This window comes from Bombus impatiens, unplaced genomic scaffold (assembly GCF_000188095.3).
Source record: "Bombus impatiens unplaced genomic scaffold, BIMP_2.2 scf_0102, whole genome shotgun sequence".
NCBI lineage: Eukaryota > Metazoa > Arthropoda > Insecta > Hymenoptera > Apidae > Bombus > Bombus impatiens.
This window is the reverse complement of record NT_176521.1, coordinates 3,692,352-3,713,053: the sequence shown is the minus strand read 5'-3', so window position 1 is coordinate 3,713,053 and position 20,702 is coordinate 3,692,352. Positions and strand designations below refer to the sequence as shown.

The window sequence follows — 20,702 nt, the reverse complement described above, 5'->3', positions numbered from 1 at the left end:
TTGTTTAAACTAACCAACAATATTATTATGATTGAATTAACAATATTTTATTTGAACTCCAAATAACGAATAAAATGATATTATTATTAAATGATAAATGACAAATGATATTAAGAAGATTCGAACATATTTGAAATAATGTTTAAATTCTTAAGTGGTACTGATGCGCATGAATCAGACAAGATGCATTCTGATGAACTTCATAAATTAGAATGTTGAGAAAAATGGTGATTAAACATTATTAAAAGAATAAAACTTAGGAAATTATTATATTTTATCCATTAAATGTCATAACGGTTATTATTGTAATTATGCTATTTTTCCCTCGAATAATTTTCGTAACCTTCGTATTCTTCTATTAAACTGCCAACATACTCTTTGGAACTTTGATGTGGATTAAAACGATTCGGATTTTTATTGGCTTCCTAACGAGAATTCTTAATGTATCGATATTGAGTCTCAAACGATAACTCCATTACTATTGATATATAATAACAGATCTGGAAATCGCAATTTCTGAAACCAATTTAGCTTGTGAAATTCCGGAACAGCCTGTTTGCCCGACACAGCACAAATTTCAGTTGCTGTCCGAAGCGTAACGTATCCTAACTGGAACTCCCGAAACGTGGTACATTGAACACGTTCTTCCATGTAATCTAGCATTCGAAGCAAAATAATAATTTAGAGACAATCAAGTATATACCTCTGTTACAACAAAAACGTCAGACCAGCCATGCAAATTTGGATGTTACAATTTTACATGCTATGGATATATGTATGCGTTTGATTGTTCAATACCTCATAATGGCATGTTATTTTAATTATGTACGTACTGATCAATTTTCACAAGGTTACGAAATATTCTAATTGTTCGAATACAATTCGAATAAATAAATATAATAAATTATATAAATGTTAGTCTAATGTAAATAAGGGATTATTTGGTTATTCCGTATTAACGGCTGATGGATAATTTTTCATTTATTAATAATAACTGAAATATTTGATTATAAGTAAAGCCAGGGTTTTTCATGATTTAATTATAAATTCCACATTTTGTAAGAATCCATTGCATATTGCCAGTATTTTAGTACAACAAAACCAATGAATAAATAATGAATAAACAATAATGAATAAATTTTCAATAACAATACATAAAGGGTATTAACTTTATTTTTCAAAATACACCGTTTCAAATAGCAGAACGAGACGTAACTTTGTATTATTTTTTGATTATGCAATTATTAATCCTCTTTTCAGAATGCAATTATTTGTTATTTTTATATATTATTAATAATATTTTGTAAAATTAATTTTAGAGATATTAAATTTATTAAATTAAATATTTGCGATAAAATTAAATCTAATTTTGTTTTCTCACGTCATTAAAAGGAATCTCGTTTAAATGAAATTTCTAGGATGTAATTTCAGACAGAAATATTTAATTTATTTTAACTAGCATACTTTACAAGCATACCCGTACATATTTTGTGAAAGGTAAATCGAAAACTTAACGAAATAGGTAGCTAAATGTCGGAGCTGAATATAGATAAAGTGAATATAAACTCCGGGCAAGTTTGACATAGAAAAGAAGGATCGTTTTAGTCGTTTGCTTTTTTTGTGTAGCATCCGAAAAAGCGATATCGTGTGTGAAACGGCGTTACCTGTATCCGTTCGACTATCGATTGTCGAACTGAGAACTATCCGGAAACGACGAATCAACTCTTGAATACATTTCACACCAGAGTTTCACAATAAGAGCCAGACATACCGTATTCGTGAATAATTATATTGCTAACCAATGCCCTAGCAATAATTAATCATTTAAATCTCTAATTTATACTTCATTTCCTCTTTTCTCACGTGTAATTAATTGTTACATTTAGTTTTATGAATTAATTTTTTATTATTATAGCCACTTTGTATCAATAGATATATTTTAATTAAGATTTATGTCCTAACATTCTGAAATATTAAGGAAGATTTAGCATGGTTGTTTTTACAAAATGTTATTAATGATATGTTTATTAATGATATTAACGAAATTAAATATAATTCAATTATTCAGAATTACTAGTTTAAAATATTATTGATTAAAAGACGGACAAATAAAATTTGAATTTTGATATTCTATGTATTAAGTCTGAAAATGTACTAGAGATTGACAAAAGAGATTTTCATAGACGAAAGATGGTGTGATATTGGCACTTCATCAATTCGAAGCTAATTTGGTGAAGTATTGAATTGTGTGCCATTAATTTACTGAATACGTCGTGTGAATCGAATTTAGATCTTGTTTTATCGTGAAAATTATAAATCCCTGGCGCGAAATTAACAATTCCTTCGTGACTGAATCATTATATACGACGTAATTAATGAAAATGTCAATCGACTCATTAGCGAAATCCGTCATCCATCTGATATGATAATAACACCTTCACACGTTCAGTTTTTGTAAACATAATTAATCGCACACCTCTCAGCGTCAGTAATCATTAAAAAAAGATCCAAACATCACACATATTTTCACAACTGCACATGATACTTGTAACATAATCTTTCTTATTTGCATAATTCATTGAAATATCCAGTCAATTTTTAATAAAGAAGCTTCAGAATCACGTTATCGCTAACACAAATTTCTAATTTAGATTAGGTGAATGTAGAAATCTTAATTAATGAACCCTACGCACTATTTTCTAAGGCTTTAAGTGGAAATCCTAATCCTCGTTACGTTCCAAATTCTCATAAATGACAATGGTATTGATCTCCTACTCTATCGAATCTATATGATCTAATCATGTCATCGAAATCATGTAACGTTTATAAATCAAACTTAATGTTTTTCACGGAAAATTTAGTGTAACGTGCGATATCTAAAATATTGAACTGAACAAATCTTCAAACGAATAAATTGCTTTTGTCTCCCCTCTAAAAATGCATTTCTCGTATTCGTACTGTGGTAAAATTTAGGAAGAAACCATTGATCGAAACTCACCATTATCCCCGTTGTAGTTTATGTTCTTTCCATCTTCTCTGCGCCACATGATGTAAGGTTCAGGATAGCCTGAAGCTTTACACGTCAACGTCACGTTCGAGCCTTCGCGGACGACCATGTCTGTGCTCGTTTCCTTCGTGATAATGGAAGGCGGCACTACGATAAAGAAAACACGTGGAAATCAAATGAATAATCGTCTTTTATGTTCCACACGGCGATCTAGTTCTTAAACTTAACCTGCGTATCCGCGGGATCAATACTAATTTAAAAGAACTTCTTTCAATGTTTCATAGACTTTTACATCGTAACGAAATTTTTAATGAGGCACGAATAAACGCATTGAATTATTTGGTTTCATTACAAGAAAGGTTTTATTGTTCGGCAGTTTTTTCAAACGAAAGTATGTAATACTTTACTCTAAAATAATATAAAAAATTATATATTTGGAGAGAATACTAATTATGAAAAATGAGCTGTTTTTTTTGTTTATTATTCTGCAAAAATGGTGTATATCTTCAACAGAAAACAAAAAAGTTCAAACTCGTGTTTTTCTCTGCAAAAAAATAGATATTCAAAAATTTTTCTAATGAAAGTTTATTCAGCGCCAATAACTATGGAAAACTCATTTTTGACAATCCAACAACGGTGATTCAAAACGTGACGAACACCATAGTTGCATGTTTGGAAAAGAAGAGCGGAAATTCTGCTTTGCATTCGTTACATTTCAAACAGTTGCGAGAAATATTTTTTTATCGATTTAATACACTACATGGAAATTGAATATAGTATAGGTTACTATTAGAAATGTATACAACATAATGTTTTGTTATATTTAAAATTTGATTATAAATGCTGACCTAGTTTAATACTATCCATACTGTTGTCTTAAAAGTAATTAGACTCTTGAATTGACAGAAGTTAATTAGAAAATTAGAAATCAAAGGACCAACATCGATTTTAGCTTGCGTTACTATTATAATTATCCATGGAAATTACAGATACCACAAGGTTGATTGTTAAAATATGAAAATTGTTATTAAAAATATTATATGCTGACCGTAAAAATTCAATGTTAACTTGAAAGTATTTTGATAAAATTAGTGTCAGTTCTAGAGATACGCGTAAAAATGGTACAAGAAAAATGTCAAAACTAGAAAAATGTACATTTTATATTATAGTTTTTACTATAAGATAGATAATAGATAGTATTGTTAACACCCTGAAAGTGTAACTTCAAGCTAATTTGTCGCTAATCTTGTAGAAACGTAAGTACTTAGGTTGCTGATTGAATATTGGAAGCCTGATGACATCTAACCTAGTTTAACAACTAACTGGAAACCTAATTGCTTCAAAGACTAACTGAATCGAGCTGACTAATGCTTGGCTGCCAATTGCTTTTACAGTGTTTAAATGTTTCGCTTTTGACGAATCATCAGTTATTTTCTTACATCATTTTTTTTATTAGAAAATACATTTCCTGGTAGAATAATATTTTTTCTCTGGAAAAGCTATTTAAAATCATTTTATGCTTTTGCTATACTTTAAAAACAATCGTTGAAGAATAATCCATTCATATTCCAAATAAAACACAGGAATTCACGCTTATATCCGTTTAAAAATAAAAGTTTTGCGAATAATTATTTTTACTAGTGAGAATAAGAAAATAAAATATAATAACAATGATAAAAGCATCAAATATTTTTGTAGATCCTTCCTTTCTTATATGTTGTAATATTATTCTTCCTCCACATATAGAGATTATTCTCCATTCCAAATGAAAGTTTACTTTCAAATAAAAATTTTTTAATCAAGAAAATAATATTTCAGAAGAATCATAAATTCTAGTAACGTCAAGCTGTAGTAACGAGCTTACCTACAACCTCCAGGTAGCCTTGTCGACTTCTCATCGGATCTGTGTTCACCTGACACATGTACCATCCACGATCCACTTCTTCAACCTTTTTTATGTGAAGATACCATGTTCGGTGGTCGTTGTACGACAATGAGATCCGTGGGTTTTGCGTGATCACAGTATGGTGGATGGACAGGATTGTCTGTGTATCGACGCGCACCCATGCCACCTAAAACAAACAAACGTGGACACGTGTATGAAGTTTGCTTAGGATAACGTAATGTTCATTCAGGAGAAAGGACATTATTAGTGGAAAATTTTCTTATGTTTCTGCACGATTACCACAGTTTATTTAAGAAACGTATAATAATATTAAGGGCAACGCTATCATAAACGGAATTATGCTATAAAATATAAAGAGTTACTTGTTTTATTATTTTTCATTATTTTATAAATGGTAATACTATTATTAATTAAATTAAATAGTACAATAGTATTAAGGTTAACATACAATGGTTCACAGACTATATTTGCGTTCATCATATTACAAAGTGTACAATAGCCCAATTCTATTAAAATATAATATCTACATGTGTGTTAGTTTTCTCTTTGACGAAATTTCATGATAATTGATGTCGATAAGTATGAATATCCATGCATTGTTTATACATTCTGTTAATATCATTTTATTTGTTCATTGTGTTCTTTCATTCATAAGTTTTTGAAAATATTGAGTATGATCGAAATATTTCATTTTCTCAGAATAACGATAAAAATAAATTCATGCAGAGACTTAATTAAGGATTTGACAAATGCTCAAAACTAGTGAACTCATGTAATACTTAACATCAAACATTTCACCGGGAGAATGTTGTGCGAAAAATGGAAGCTCGTAGTGGGAGTAAACTCGTGGAAAGTTATACATACTTTATAGGGAAAACCATTTATCTTCGTCACTTGAATATCAGCTTAATTACTTAGGTTATTAAAAAATTTTCTAGCTAGTGATATCTAAACGTCATTTTCAGTCATTTTTCTTGACTCCATTAAGTTTTCAACGATCTCTTTATATACTCATTCATTAATATATTATAATTGTTCTTTCTGACAAATAAAAGACAGACAGTTTCAGTCTAGTGGTCAAGCCAGGTGATTCAAATTCTAAATTAAAGTTCCTTTGAAAGAATCTTGTCCATTTTCTAAATCTAATTCTTTATTTTGTAAAAGTAACGTGGAAATTACTGTACTTAATGAACATAAAAAGTGTATTACGTCATTTATTTAATATCGTCGCACGTTGTGCTCGTTTCGTAAGGAGCTTCTAATAATCAAACATGCTTCGCGAAAATGCACAGGAAAGGCTTAGCGTAATCGGAGGGTGTTCGCGGAATGGCAACATGGAGATTTGTTACACGAGATTAGTATGAGAAGCATCACAGGGATTACGTAACAACATAATGCCAACTAGGATAATTATTTCAAATCCAGACGTAAAGAACGTCAACACTCCCTTAAATTTCCTGTTATATTATATACGAATGTTATAGAATGGATATAAATATGCATAAAATTAACTTAAATATTTAATGGAATAAATTTAATTCATTAGCTATTTTAACTAGTATACTTGAAAATATTAGAACAAACTGTCATAACGAGTATATTTTTGCGTGTGATTTATACACCCTTGCATAAATATCAATTCTAATTATAAAAGTACTCCTACATACAATATCCTGTAATAATAAGAATTATTCATTGTAACATAAACTGTATTTAAAATAACCGAATAAAATAATATTTATATTATAAGTGTCTCATTACTTTCTCTCGTGTTTCATAAATATTACGTGCGACAAAATATCCTTGCATGTTCCTTAAACGTAATTTCTACGGCGTATCGAAAAAATCTTTTACCTTGTATACGTTGAAAGGAAATCTTGTTTCGGAAGAAGGAAAAGACCATGGAAAAGATTAACGAAGTTTTCTATTATACCGCGTTCGATGGCAAAATGTTCATGTTTTCTTTAACACGATGTTTTATAGGCTCTGGCGTTACTAAGAAAGTCGTAGTAGTTAATAGAATCTAATTATTTCACACTTTCTACCTTATTCTGCATCAGGAAATTATTTCGAAAAAGAGGAAAAGATTCGAAAAAACGTATTTTACTGCTTAAAATAGATTTTCTTCAATCATTCGAAATTCTGAAAATATTTCCAAAATTTTCCACGATCTTTTTCTTAGAATATATTTTCCATCAATATATCTATTCTTATAATATAATCATTGATTAATATTATAAGCTGGAAAATCGAAGTCAAGAGAAATAAAATGTTCGATAGCATAAATTCGCTTGTGGGATTGTTCGCGCGTACATTTTCGATCCATTCGATCCGTGATGTTTCCCTTCGCGGAGCTTTGGACACCCTATGCAACATCGTTTCGTTCTTATCGGCCGCTTAATCCAATATACTGGCTGGCTTGTATTCCGTATCTTTCGTGGATCTTCGAAACTTTCACAGAATACGCCGAATGGAGGGGTAAGTATAAGAAGGCTTAGAATCTACCCCATTTTCTTTCCTTCATCGCTATGCCTTCTATGTGACTAAAATCTCTTGGGGGGATAGAAAATACGTTAAAAGTTCAAAGATCTTCATATTACGATACTCCATTTTTATAATCTAATATTTAAAGAAAACCATAAAGGTTGACTTAACATTTTAAATGAGATACCTTTTAGTTAGATGATAGAATTAGGTAATTCTTATTTCATAATTTTGTATTAAATATTGACGGATGATGACTACCGAGAATTCTATTTCTAACAAGTTTGGAAAATTGCATATTAGAAACTTTTGTGCTTATCCTTTATCAAGCAAATGTTGTATAAATAATTATTGTCAAATTTCTATGAATTTACTACAAAAATCACGTTGAAAAGTTTATCAATACAAAACACATTATAAATTAGCAAACATAGATTCAAATATTAACTTAATGATACATTTTTTGAAAAGTGGAAACCTTAATGAAAGATGATTAGCATTTAAAAATTAACTTGTACCTACCATGAAAAAGCGATCAACTATTTAAGAATTTTTCTCGAAATAATTACACAGATACATAGAATAATTTAAAAGTTAATATTCACCGAAAAATGAGATGCAAAATCATGCAAAGTTATTTAATATAAAATAAAGTACGATGAGAGCACTTCGTTCAAACTAAGTGTGATTTATATAATGCGCCACCACCTAGACTGTTACAACTCATCGGCATCCTAAAGTCTGCTCGAACATCCTCTAAAATGAGTAATTACTTAATTATTAGGAAAGTAGGTGCTGCAACTTTTGAGCATTTAAGGTTATTTGGCGATGAACGCTAGGGTACTATTCGACACTTTACTATCTCCATTTCATAATACCTTCACTTTAGATATAATTATGCGCATCTACATTGAAATACATCTACAGTAGAAAGTGCGAAGTTTGGGAGCAGTGGAATGAGAAGCTAACAAGTAAATTAACGTAAATAGATGATAAAGAGAGTAAAAATGATCTGCAATTAAAATACACCATTCTTCGCCAAAATAATACATGCTTTAAAAGTATACCGATAATAAAATGATTTTTTATTCTACAAATTTATTATTTTAAATAAAGCACCGAAAAGCACTTATTCCTTTCAACACTAGACCCAAATAGATCGAAAATAATCCAAAAAGCGTAAGTGAATTAAAAATTTATACTAGACGTGTAACCCAAGCCAAATATCATATTTCCAATTAAACGCTTTAAATCACTCTAAAAATTTAATTTGCCTGTTAAAAAAAAGAAGTTACAATAAGAATCATAATTGAAACTTTCTAACATTCTACCTTCAAGCAGATCTGCGTACGTTTACGTAAATTTTTCATTCACTTGATACCTGGAGTCCAGAATTACGATATTCCAGACGCGTTAAGAAGCAGACCAGCGATAATTTTTCCAGAGGAGCATGTTTCCTGTTCCCAGTAACCCCGTCTGGGGAATATCAACTTCTGTGAAGGGGGTAGAGGATGGTGGCGCAAGGCGTGATACTTCTTTACGGTTACAGAGTACACCGCATCGGCTAAGGGAAAATCGTGTGAACCGGCGTCGTTACCATATTACTTTAATAATTCAACGTGACACCATCCGTGATGTATTTCCATTGGCGTAACGAACGAGCCAGCCGGCTGAAGTTGACGTTGTTGCGAGTCACGGTTAGAATTACCACCGGACCCAAACGGGCTCGGGTTCCTTGCCTTCGCGTGAGAAATTCTCAAGCGGAGCGTAAAAAAGCTTTGCTTAATAACGGACTTCCTCGAGACAGTTACTTGTTCGTGGATCTAAGATTTTTGGTCGGATACAGAGTAGAGGGACCTGTTTGTATATGGATTTGTTAGGTCAATAGTGTTTATGGCGCCAATACTGGTCAAGGGACGAGTTTTGAGAAATATTTTATCATAATTAATGGCGTAGAAATATAAATTTTAGGTTTCGAATACATCTATGGATCGCGAGATATTTAGCAGTAATTGAATATTTTGAAATTCCTAGGTATTGTGAAATTATTATTATTATTAAATATATTTCTTCAAATAGAGACTATTTCTCTGGTTTCACTTAATGTAAAGGGGCTATGGGAGATTCAGATTAATCCAAAGTAAGAAAGAATAAAGAGGAGATAACGGATCATCAAAGCGTAAAAATCGATTCATGGGAAATTAGAATATTACAATTTTGGCAACGCTATAAACTATTGGATCCTGGTATTTCTAGTCTGAATAACGATAGATATATCGTAAATCCATAATAGAGTGAATAAGCAGTTTGTGGGCACGAAAGCTACTTCTACTTACCTCTAGTTCCGTAGTTGACTGGCATCGTCATCGTACTACTTACTACTAATCTCTCAGTTATCAAGCTATCTAAGTATCAAGCTGACTAAGTTGTCGCGCCACTTTGATTCGAAAATTTCCAAAATTTCTTATACAACGATACAACATGTTTTAATAAGAAACAAATAAATACAAGACTCCAAACAAATAGATAGGGACTTTCAACGAATGTAAGAAGCAAACTATTGATTGAAGTTATCTTTTACGATATTAAATATGTCGTATACGGATAATATTGAAATTAGTCTTTTGGAAATTAGGTTCCAAATAGTAATCTCGTTAGTAACGCGTATAATCTAGTATAAGATAATTAGAAAACGCAAGCGTTTTTTTATGGAGGTGAAAGTAAAACTGGCCAGAAAACTTACAAATTTTAAATTTACGATTTTTATACTGGATGTCTCGAATTTCTGGAAAAGCACGAGAAAGCACTCGTTGTACTTTCACTTTCATCGTGCAGAATTTAGTGTACGTTTATTCGACGACTTGTATGCGGCTTCCGTCTGTACATATGTGGAAAGGATATAGGACAAAGAATTAGATGGGAGACAACGTGACAGGTTTATAGATTGAGTTGAGTGACGTGCTGCTGATCCTGGCCACGAAATAAATATGATTGTATACTTTTTTCATCTGTTTTTACATGTAAGGTGTTCATGCGTATTTGATCTGTCGTACAAGTTACATTTACTTAAAAAAAACATATATTTACAAAATTTTTGAAAATGTACTATTCTGCTACAAAATTCTATTATTTAATTAAATCAGATTAGTTCATTCTGTATGTACAATATAAATTCATATCAATGGATACAAATCCATTCGTGTAAATTAACTTTATTTATGGCCAAAAGCATCGAGATTACAATAATTGCAGATTTCAGTTTTTAGAGCAGCGTGTTGCTATTAGTAATTATTTCTTATCATGAATACTATAATATGTACTTCAATTTAGTATAGTTATATACGATAATTTTAAAACATTAACACTGAACTTTTGCAAACGTAAAATATTCATCCTACAGTTTTCTTTAATTTCTATCACATTTCCATGAATCACCCCATAGAATTTCTACATTATGCAAGCAAAACATTGAGACGATATGACAACGCGTGGAGAAATTTTCTTTCATTCGTTGCGTTTATATTGGAGCATACAATTTTAGTGATTATGAATCGCCACAGGCTAATTTTATCATAATACGTTTTATATAATACATGAAAGTTACATCTTTCTATTTAGTTCTTTTCGCAAAAATGTTAAACGTTGTTTTTTTTTTTTTTTTTTTTAGAAGTAATTTTTTATTGTGAAAATAGAACACGTAATTTCGGAAATGGATGATTGAAAGACGTCCTTAAACGTGATACTTAAAATGTAGGTACTAAACAGGTTAACATCATAATTTCTCGCATTTTTTGAATAAATGTGGATAGTTCCATTAATCACATCTAAAGTTAGGCATTCGAAATTTAGTTAAACATTACCCTCACTTCATTGTTAATTTCAAAATATGATCGTTAATCCTCAACTTCTGAGTTACAAGTTAGTACAATAATTTAAATTAAATTAAATAATTTTAAAGATCTTTCCTTTATTTTAAATTCTACATTTATGTGATAAAATTATTAATGTTTTTACATTCAATACTATGTTATTAATTAGCTAAAAGATAAATGTATGTATTTTTAATAAAATTGGTTTCATATAATCATGTATGCTGTCCAAAGGCTTAAAAATCTTTATCATACAAAATAAGGGCTAGAAAATAAAATTAAGTACCCAAAAATATACCATAGTAACTTGTAGCTCAATAAATAATGGTTACAAATAAATTTGAGGACTTGATGTCACGTGCCATTGTCTCAAATTTTGTTTAATTTATAATAATAATTTTATTTCTATGTAAAAAATTATAGATAATTTATTTTCCTACCTTATAGGTTCGTAGATTGTCCACTATACAGGCTAACAAAGCATCTCGACCTTTGCTTACGGTCACGTTCTGAATTTCTTCAGCGAACCTGGGCAGGTCTGAGTCTGAAAAATAAATTTTAGAAATCCTCATCTCTATGTGTTTCATACATTCATATATCAAGGTCATCTTTCAAAAATTTAATTTTGATTTTTATAATTTTGATGTTTATATTGAAAAGAAGCCATTTTTATTTAACTATTTATTTATTACTTGTTCACTCTACTTTTACTTTCATATGTTAACGTTGCTTATTATTTTGTAAATTATTTATTTACTATGCATTACTTGTAAGAGTACAAAGTAGGTATAATTACATACGAAAGTATCTACTGCATTTAATATTTAGTACACGAAAATAAGCGCGTGTCAAAGTTAAACCAGTGTTTCATTTAACATTCTATGTATACATGTTACACATTAATGCCACGTTCTACGTATATAAAATTTTATTATGCGAAAATATTTTTATATTATGAGAAGCAAAATTTCCTATTACCTAGCCCATAAATATTTGCACGACTAATGATATAACAATTTTCAAAAATATTCAAATTTTATAATAATTCGTACACGAAAAATCCACAAATTTGCCCATTGAAAATTTACCATTATTTGATGTAATCTGTACAAAATAAAATTATATCTTGTAATGAGTATGCAAAACGTTCTTATATAGTAGACATAGCACTAGCAATACATAGCACTGTATTTTAACGACAAAAGATTGATAATCAGGATAATGTAAACCAGTCCAATGTTACTTCTTACAAAATAGTAATCTACGTATATTATTATAAAAATTTAATTATACTATTTCAACTCGTGAAAACGTGCGACAGATAATAAATTTATAACTTAATCGATTATGAAACTAAAAGTACATTTAAAAGTTAAAATACGTGACTGTGTGAATTCAATTGTCAAAATCTTACACGATTGACTGATTTCCACTTCGTCATATACGAAACGAATCACGTTACGAAGGGGATCAATTATGAACAAATGGTATCGAGTCGAACCTAAATACCGTGTATCGTTGGACGATGAACTGGTGAGCAGAGATTGCGAGTTATTATCTTAAGAGCCGCATAACGAGTTCAGGATACAACCGGGGTTCGCCCTTAAAAGCTTTTACCTTCGTTAATGTCTTTACGACGTCCCAAGTACCTGAATTATTTATGGCCTCAAAGAACCCATGGAGAACGAGAAATCGAGGGAGACAGAGTGAAACGAGAATGAACGGGATGAGAAGAGGAAAGGGCGGAAAAAAGGGAAAAAACAGTGAGAAGGGATAAGAACGGGTCACTTTCAGCTCTTTTCAAACCAGCATGCGGCAGCACGAAATGAGGAACGCCGTTAATTATGTCTGTCATACTTTATTATACCGCGGTCCACCGCGTTAATTATGACACCTGCAACGCGAATGCAGGCCAAAAAGAAAACGAAAAAATTCGTTTAATTTATGTAATACAGGTGTTTATGGAAATTGTAACGAATTCTCATCTTGCTTGTGATGTTCTTTTAGCGATAACACAGCTTGTAAATGGCATCATTATAATTTAAACAGAGGCGATTTTAGCTCGAAGTAAGCTGTCTTAATGCGAGAATTGATATTATCTACTTGTTAGATTGATGCTGACTTCGTTAGAAGAGTCAATGTCAAAGATTATTTTTAAGATTTTTACAATAATTTCCTTAATGGATTTATTCATGAAAACGTGATTGTAAATATTTCTGTAATGCAAAGATCAAAGGTCCAAAATATCTTTCCGTTTTTAATCCTCTAAAACTAAGCTCGGTTTGTTGGTAAATCAAAGGAAATTTCACTTTTCAATTTCTTTTCATAAATGTTTATTTCTATTGGATAAACTCTGATGAATATTTGACTGAATAAACAGTTGTATAATACGGTAGAGCCGTTGGTAGGTATGAGAACTTTTTAGTATTTTAAGTAAGTAGCAGCCATTGAACTTTAAAGTTTAAGAAGAAAGAACTTCTCAATAACCAATTTCAAGTAACTTTAATAATTAGAACAATCGCCACAATTGCGTAGAAAAATTTTGAAATCTGAATGAAAAGTACCTTTTTGTTTTATTAATTCAATCAACTGTGATTTCCCCTCTTTTTTAAATAATAAACTGAACTTTCAAATGAACGAAAATGAAGCACCATCGAATTTGCTATTCCTTCGAGGGTATTCTTCATAAAATCAACAGGTTTTCCGTTCTGTCTGGTACAATGCAGGACCATTGAGACTTCAAATCGATATTTCAATTCATCAATGTGGCCATTGCTGTTTCGTAGGCTTGCTTTCGGCCGATATAGGGGTGCATACGTTTTCACGCATATAGGATACACTATGAGTTCTTCCAATCTCGCGAGATGAACAAGTTCATTTGTAATCTCACGCACGTGTGCATTTGGCTGTGAGCAGGGTTTGAAATAATTTCTCATCCAAAATATATGTACGTTTGTATAGCTAGGAAAATGACACAAGGATAAAAGTTCCATTTCTTTAAATTTAGTAGAGGCATTCTAACATTGAACATTTCTACCGAATCTAAGTTTTAATTACACTAATTATACGTATTTTATAGATTAATATGATATATGAGGGTTTCATTAATTTTTGAAATTATTGGAACGATTATAAATATTAATGCACAAAATGCAAGAAAATGGAAAGATAGATGTAAACGTTTCTGGAATTTTGGACTAAATATCTTTAATACATGCAAATTTTCAATAGAAGACACTAAATATTAGAGGAGGTAGGTCTTTAGACCCTTGTCTTAATTATTACTGACACTGTTATCGTTATGGATTGGTTATTAACTACAGCTTAGAACTATAGTTTACGAGCAAACTACTTAGGAAGATGACCTGTTTGAGTTGGATTAATGACTATCAAGGGAATTATACGAGATGGTGTTCATCAATATCAGTGTAAACACATAGAAACTAGACATTTAATATTAAAAGTTATGTGATTTACACGAATATCAAAGTATAAGTATGATTTCTTAATGCATTTAAATAAGACTTGCAATTTATAAATCTGTAAATTCGGATTTTGTAACCAAGAATGTAATTTTGGTTTGATCGAAGTACAACCTTCTATTAGTTCCAATTTTCCGCAATAATAGAAGATACTTGGAGGAACGTTAAAGGAAACGTTGGAAATATGTCGAAGTTATGTAATTATACTCAACTGTTAGTACGTGAAATACACTAGCATGTGCAACGAAAACAGAGTATAATAAAGGCATAAACGTTCCATTATTTCTAATTTAATCAGTCACTACATTATATTAAATTGAAACGACACAAAGGTTTATGCAAAAGCGACGAGCTCAGTCTGCTATTAACATTTCTATGCTATTATATATCAGCAAGAAGCTAAACCGCAATTCGGAATGTTTAATGAAAATTACAGCCCATAATAAATTGTAAGTAAAAGCACGTAATCATTCGATATTTTCGAAATGATGGAAATCAAATTGTATTTATCCATTAATATGATTTATTAAGAAAGTAAAATCTTTTTTCTAGATTTGCCTTTTGTCCATTAATTATGAGTAGACTGCGGTTATTTATACAGATTTAAATTTTTGTGATCATAAGTAAAAGAAGTTAGTACCTTGGCAGAAATACTTTTTAGCTACTAAATATTATAACGAATAAATATAAATGTAAAAATCTACAGTTTAGTTAAACGCACGAATATTACAGCGTTCTCTAGCTAAAAGAAGTCGTTAAATGCCTTAGTATCTTTACCTACAGAACTGAATAATAAAGTTACAATTTTATAACGTACACTAGTGTACACTACATAAAAGGAAGAATGTTACAAGATTGCGGTAATAACGCGGTACTCTGCTTTTGTAACAAGTTAATTAAGACAAGTGCCGCACTTCCAGCTTCACACTATTTTTTAGCAAAATTGTTGCTGGCAGTGCAATTTCAAAAATATAAATCTTGTACATTTTATTAGATACACTCACTTATATATATTATATAATAAGTATAGTAAATAATGAACAATTTATCAAGTGCTATGATGAAGTGGTACCGTGGTAACATTATTTATTATTATACAATCTTAACAGATTGCAGAGTACAATTGAATCGAACGACTCGAACGATTTAAGCAGTTCAACGATTCGATCCTAAATAAAAATACAAAACCTGCAAAAGGTGGAAAATTTTTGTTCGTGTTAAAAGAACATTGAGATTATCATTTATATCCTAGAATTAAAATCACCATCAAATACTTACTGATAAACTAGCTCAGATTCTAAATTGAACGATATTTCAAAAGGAATTTGATATAAAATCTAAGAAAAACCTATACACCCATACACGTATGCAACAAGGTATATAGAGTAAGCAAAATCCCGCTAACTCCGCGTTACTTGGCGATCGTTTATTTGTTAACATGAAACATGACAGCTTTAATGAAAATCTTGAATGCGCGTCGTTTTTAATAATATCTCGGATGAAGTCGATTCCACGCTAAAACTCGAGCAATACGCTCGCTAACGATGCAAAGCGAGTATTCAACGTATTCGCGAAGGAGGAAGCAGCGAGACCAGAGAACGAGGAAAGTGACAGAGCGGATGGAGGAATTATATTATTATATTGAAATGAGAACGTGGTTGAATGAAAATTCGCGACAAACGTGCAACCACGCAGATATTCCTGGATGAATACTTTCGAACAGTCGACGGATTAATTAGACATAGCCACCTATGAATTTGATATTTTTGGCACGTGAATTTGCCAAGACTTCATTATATCCTCCTCTGGTAATCCTTGTTTCGTGCCAAAAAGGATAATTAACGCGCGTGCAACGACATCTTCCATCGACGGACAATACCGTTAATGATTGTACGCCGGGGAATTGCCTGTGGCGACCAGAATTCGTAAGCACGTTTCCTGCAAGTTGTTATCAAGCTGATTAACAGACTGTGATTAAGCTAAATCTGTATACACGCACGCTATATTCCACGGTTATGGCTTTGGAACGATGCTCGTCCAACGAATGGCGGCTGTGACATGTCGCGCAGTGGAATAAGTAGAATAGCTCGACGATAGCTGCGCCAGCGACGCGTAATCGCTGCCCACGATCTAATAACAGCCTGCTAACACTTTCGCTGCTAGTGAAATTACATTTTATCTTTTCAGGCAGGATATGGGTTTTTCTGTATCAGAAATATCTTCGCAATTAATTTCTTTATGGACTATTATATGAATGGAACCACTGGAGAGAAATACGACAAGTCATGCTTTCTGTATTTCAAAGGAAAGCAATTTTAAAATTCAATACGCTGTTAAGTAGTTTGACATTGTTTAAACTGCTTTTTAATTCGATTTAGAATTAAAATATAATAAATAAATAACAAAATATTGGTTATCATAATATTAGTTGCTCTGTAGGTTTCATATTAATCTTTTTGGGTTTATTATCATATACGTATATTTACACGTAGCGAGTTGTTTCTTATTTTTCTTTTCGAATTTTCTCATTGGGAGATTCGTTAATATTTGATAACATTGATACCGGGATAAAGATAGAACATTTTAATGTACCAAGTGCATAATGATTCATTCGTTTCTGAGACTACGTATATTTCAACTTCTACATTACGATACTAAGTAGAAGTAGAACGTTCACGAAGTCACTGAAAATTCATAATTCATGATAGAACTCTGAGTTTTGTTATGACTGAATGTTGTTGGAATCGAGCGTCTGAAAACTGTCTAGGTTTTGATTGAATTAATCGTGAAAAATATATTAAGAAATGTTAGAAATGTTCTTCGTTGCGTATATATATGTATACATACACACGTTATTACAGAAACGATTCGCTTTCAGTAAAAAATGTCAACTTTTTAGAAATTATAGTTTAACATGTTGACGTAAAATGCTTCGAGCAGCGGTTAATGAGGAAACTTACTTGGAATAATATGTAAACGAATATTTCTCACGTAACACATTTAGAAACTGCTGTATAAAGTACAAATTCATGAATAATTATCGTCTGCTTACGAATAATGTATTTAATATTTATTTAGATTAAAATACGCTACTAATATTATTCTTTAGTGTTTGTTATCTTATTAGTTCATTAAATTGCTCAAGTAAAATTTAAAAAATATAAAATTATATAACTACACCAGGAAACTTTTTGGAATTTTTCCCAAAAGTCTTGTTTCTAATACACCAATAATTCCAATAATTCTATTTAAATTTTGTGATGTACGATTTTAATATGACATATCTGAAATAATTTAATTCGAACAATCTTTGTCTAGACGCAGTGGCGACGCGTTCATTTTCGAAGCATAGCAACAAGGACGATATTGCTATCGATTCGTGGATCGATGTACGTGCTTTGTCTCGATATGCTTTTACTCCGTGATTGTGGATACCGTAAAAGGTAGAGGAGATTCCCTTTCTCGTATTCGAGGGAGAATAATGAGGAATGCGGGATATAATACGTCATTGTTACGATCTCTGATTGCGCTGGTTGAAGTTCCGAGTACTTGAAGGACTAGAACGAATATTCCCATTTCCTTACTAGTTTTCTACCTGAGATTTTTAGTTTCCCAATTCTCTCGTTTTCTACTTGTCGAACTTCGTATCTTTTTCCCCATTTTCTTCATTATATTCGTACTACTATTACACCATTTTGTAATAAAAATGGATACAGTTACACTGCAACAAGACCGTCGAGAAATAATATTAAAAATCGATGACCTGAAAATTCAGAGAAATAATTGCGCCACAAATAATAAAAGTTTGTAAGTAATATTTACAGTTAATTGATTACTTCACTGTAAATGTTACGTTTAATTAATATCGTCTTCCTTCTCAAAGGAAATTGTTCTCCAACGTCCCATGTGAATAATACCTGCAGCTGTAGATGGTATTAAATTATACAAAAGAAAATGTATCAAAGGAAAATAAACGGATTTCTGTATGAAAGTTAGCAAGAATATTATTAATAATTCTATATAAAGAATATTCAAGCCTGAATAAAAAAGGGAGAACAAAATATTTCATAACCTGCCAAACTAAAATTAAAGACTATTTAAAGTTGCGAAATGCCCAGAACTACAGAATTTCCATGGAATAATAAATGAAATTTTCCGGACGATAGTTAACAGACCATTCTATAAAACCAAGCGTTCGTTCGAATTATGAAAAAGAAAATTACAGCTACTCCTTTATACTTATTATCAATTATACGGCACGCCGTTTGCTCAAAGACGTCTTTTCATTCTACCGGGAAATATATTGAATTCGATTTCTTCAGCGTCTGCATTTAAAGACACTTTGAACGTTCACTTTGTCATTACAGAAAATTAAAGATCTCGTTTCTTTGAAGGATGCAACGTCTACGGCTAAGTTGTCTACCACTTGGAGTACGAAAAGAATATTTTCTCAGTGCACCTCATCAATCCTGGCCATCTCCCTGAAACCACGACAGGCACTTCAAAAAAGTCTCCTGGCTAAAAAGTGATCCCTAGTTCGGCTGTTTGTACAATTTTTCTTGTCAGCATCAGTGTCTATTAGACAGTGGTCGTTAGTCAGAATATTCCGAGGCTGAAGGAAAAAAGGGAGAAAACAGAGTTCGTAATTGGCAAAGCTTTCTTTCGTCGCTTTTTCGTCGACTACGTAACGCTCGTGTACGAAAACTTTCTTCCTTACGACATTCCACGAGCGTACAACGCTCCGCTGAAATTTTGAAAAGATTGAAGCACTTTACCACACTCGTTAGACAGATTCATCTTATTTTGCTGTTAGTTACGAAAAATACTTCAGGCTTCGTTTTATCTCGATTCTTTTATTCGTTGTTATCGCGAGTTTGTCATTGTGATTTTATTGTGAAAAGGATTAGCGACCGGGATAATAAATCTACATATTGAACATTATACAACATATGAACATATTGAAAATTTAATACATATATTAATGTATGTTTAAAATTCTTTAGAGGCTCAATGCTTCAAAAATAAATGTGGAGATAGATTGGAATTTAAAAAAATACGAAGAATTTCAAATGAGAAGCAAAATATACAATATAAATATATAAAGTATACTATACGTATATTTTTATATAGATGAATTTTTAACGTACCATTTATAATTCTTGCAAAATCTGATACGCAAACCTAACGTACATATAAGATAGAAAACAGCGAACTAAATACTTGAATCCAGGCTAACGCTTCTTCTAAATGTCCCTCCCAAAAACCACAGAGAAACTAAAGAATCCGAAGGAAAACTTTTAGCAATCGATTGTTACATAAAGTTTTACAGGATCCTGTAAAATTTTATCCGTGGAATTGCGCCGTTCGCCGAGTGGTTTTATTCATGCTCAGCAATGAACTGCAGACCGTGCAGACGAATCGGGCCAGCGCCCCTGGAAACTGTCTCTTGGAACCGCGTAACCAGAGAGGAGGAGGTTACCAGTCGAATCAACCATTCTCACTGAGTATTTCGATGGAGCGAGATTTTCCGCGAGATAACACTGTCGATTGTTCTATGCGCAATTCTCAGCGAACGGTTGAGAAACTTCTTCCGCTCTCCCATTGCCCAAAACGTTTGAGTGCTCGGTAGACGAGGGAACGTTCGAAAAACGGTTAAGACCCGCGTACGATATTCAAACGGAACCTCGAAGAACATTCTTGAATCGGCAATGACGAACTTTACAACCTATACCATTCCCCTTGCGTAGAGAGAATTCTCGATTCGGTATCGCGGAAACGAGCTCGCGATTTTATATCAAATTGATTGCATTAAAGAAAAACCTTGGAGAGCTAGTTACCGATCTGTCGAAAGCTACGTTCGGAGATCGATTATTTATACAGAGGTATTGTCGAAAGAAAGACATTACATTCGTGAGTTCCCTCTGTTCTTGTTTGCCGCCCTTCTTGTAGATGTT

General features: G+C 31.7%; 1 protein-coding gene across 7 annotated transcripts in view; it reads right to left on the bottom strand.

Moving 5' to 3' along the window:
- LOC100740523 (neurotrimin) overlaps positions 1-20,702 on the bottom strand; it is a 301,483-nt gene that overhangs the window by 34,026 nt on the left and 246,755 nt on the right. For all 7 annotated transcript variants that reach the window (XM_024364564.2, XM_024364563.2, XM_024364567.1 and 4 more), the window contains 3 exons: positions 11,707-11,810; positions 4,872-5,079; positions 2,999-3,154 (listed from right to left, as the gene is read on the bottom strand). In XM_024364564.2, the coding sequence (XP_024220332.1) occupies positions 2,999-3,154; positions 4,872-5,079; positions 11,707-11,810 (468 nt within the window). The remainder of the gene's footprint in view (positions 1-2,998; positions 3,155-4,871; positions 5,080-11,706; positions 11,811-20,702) is intronic.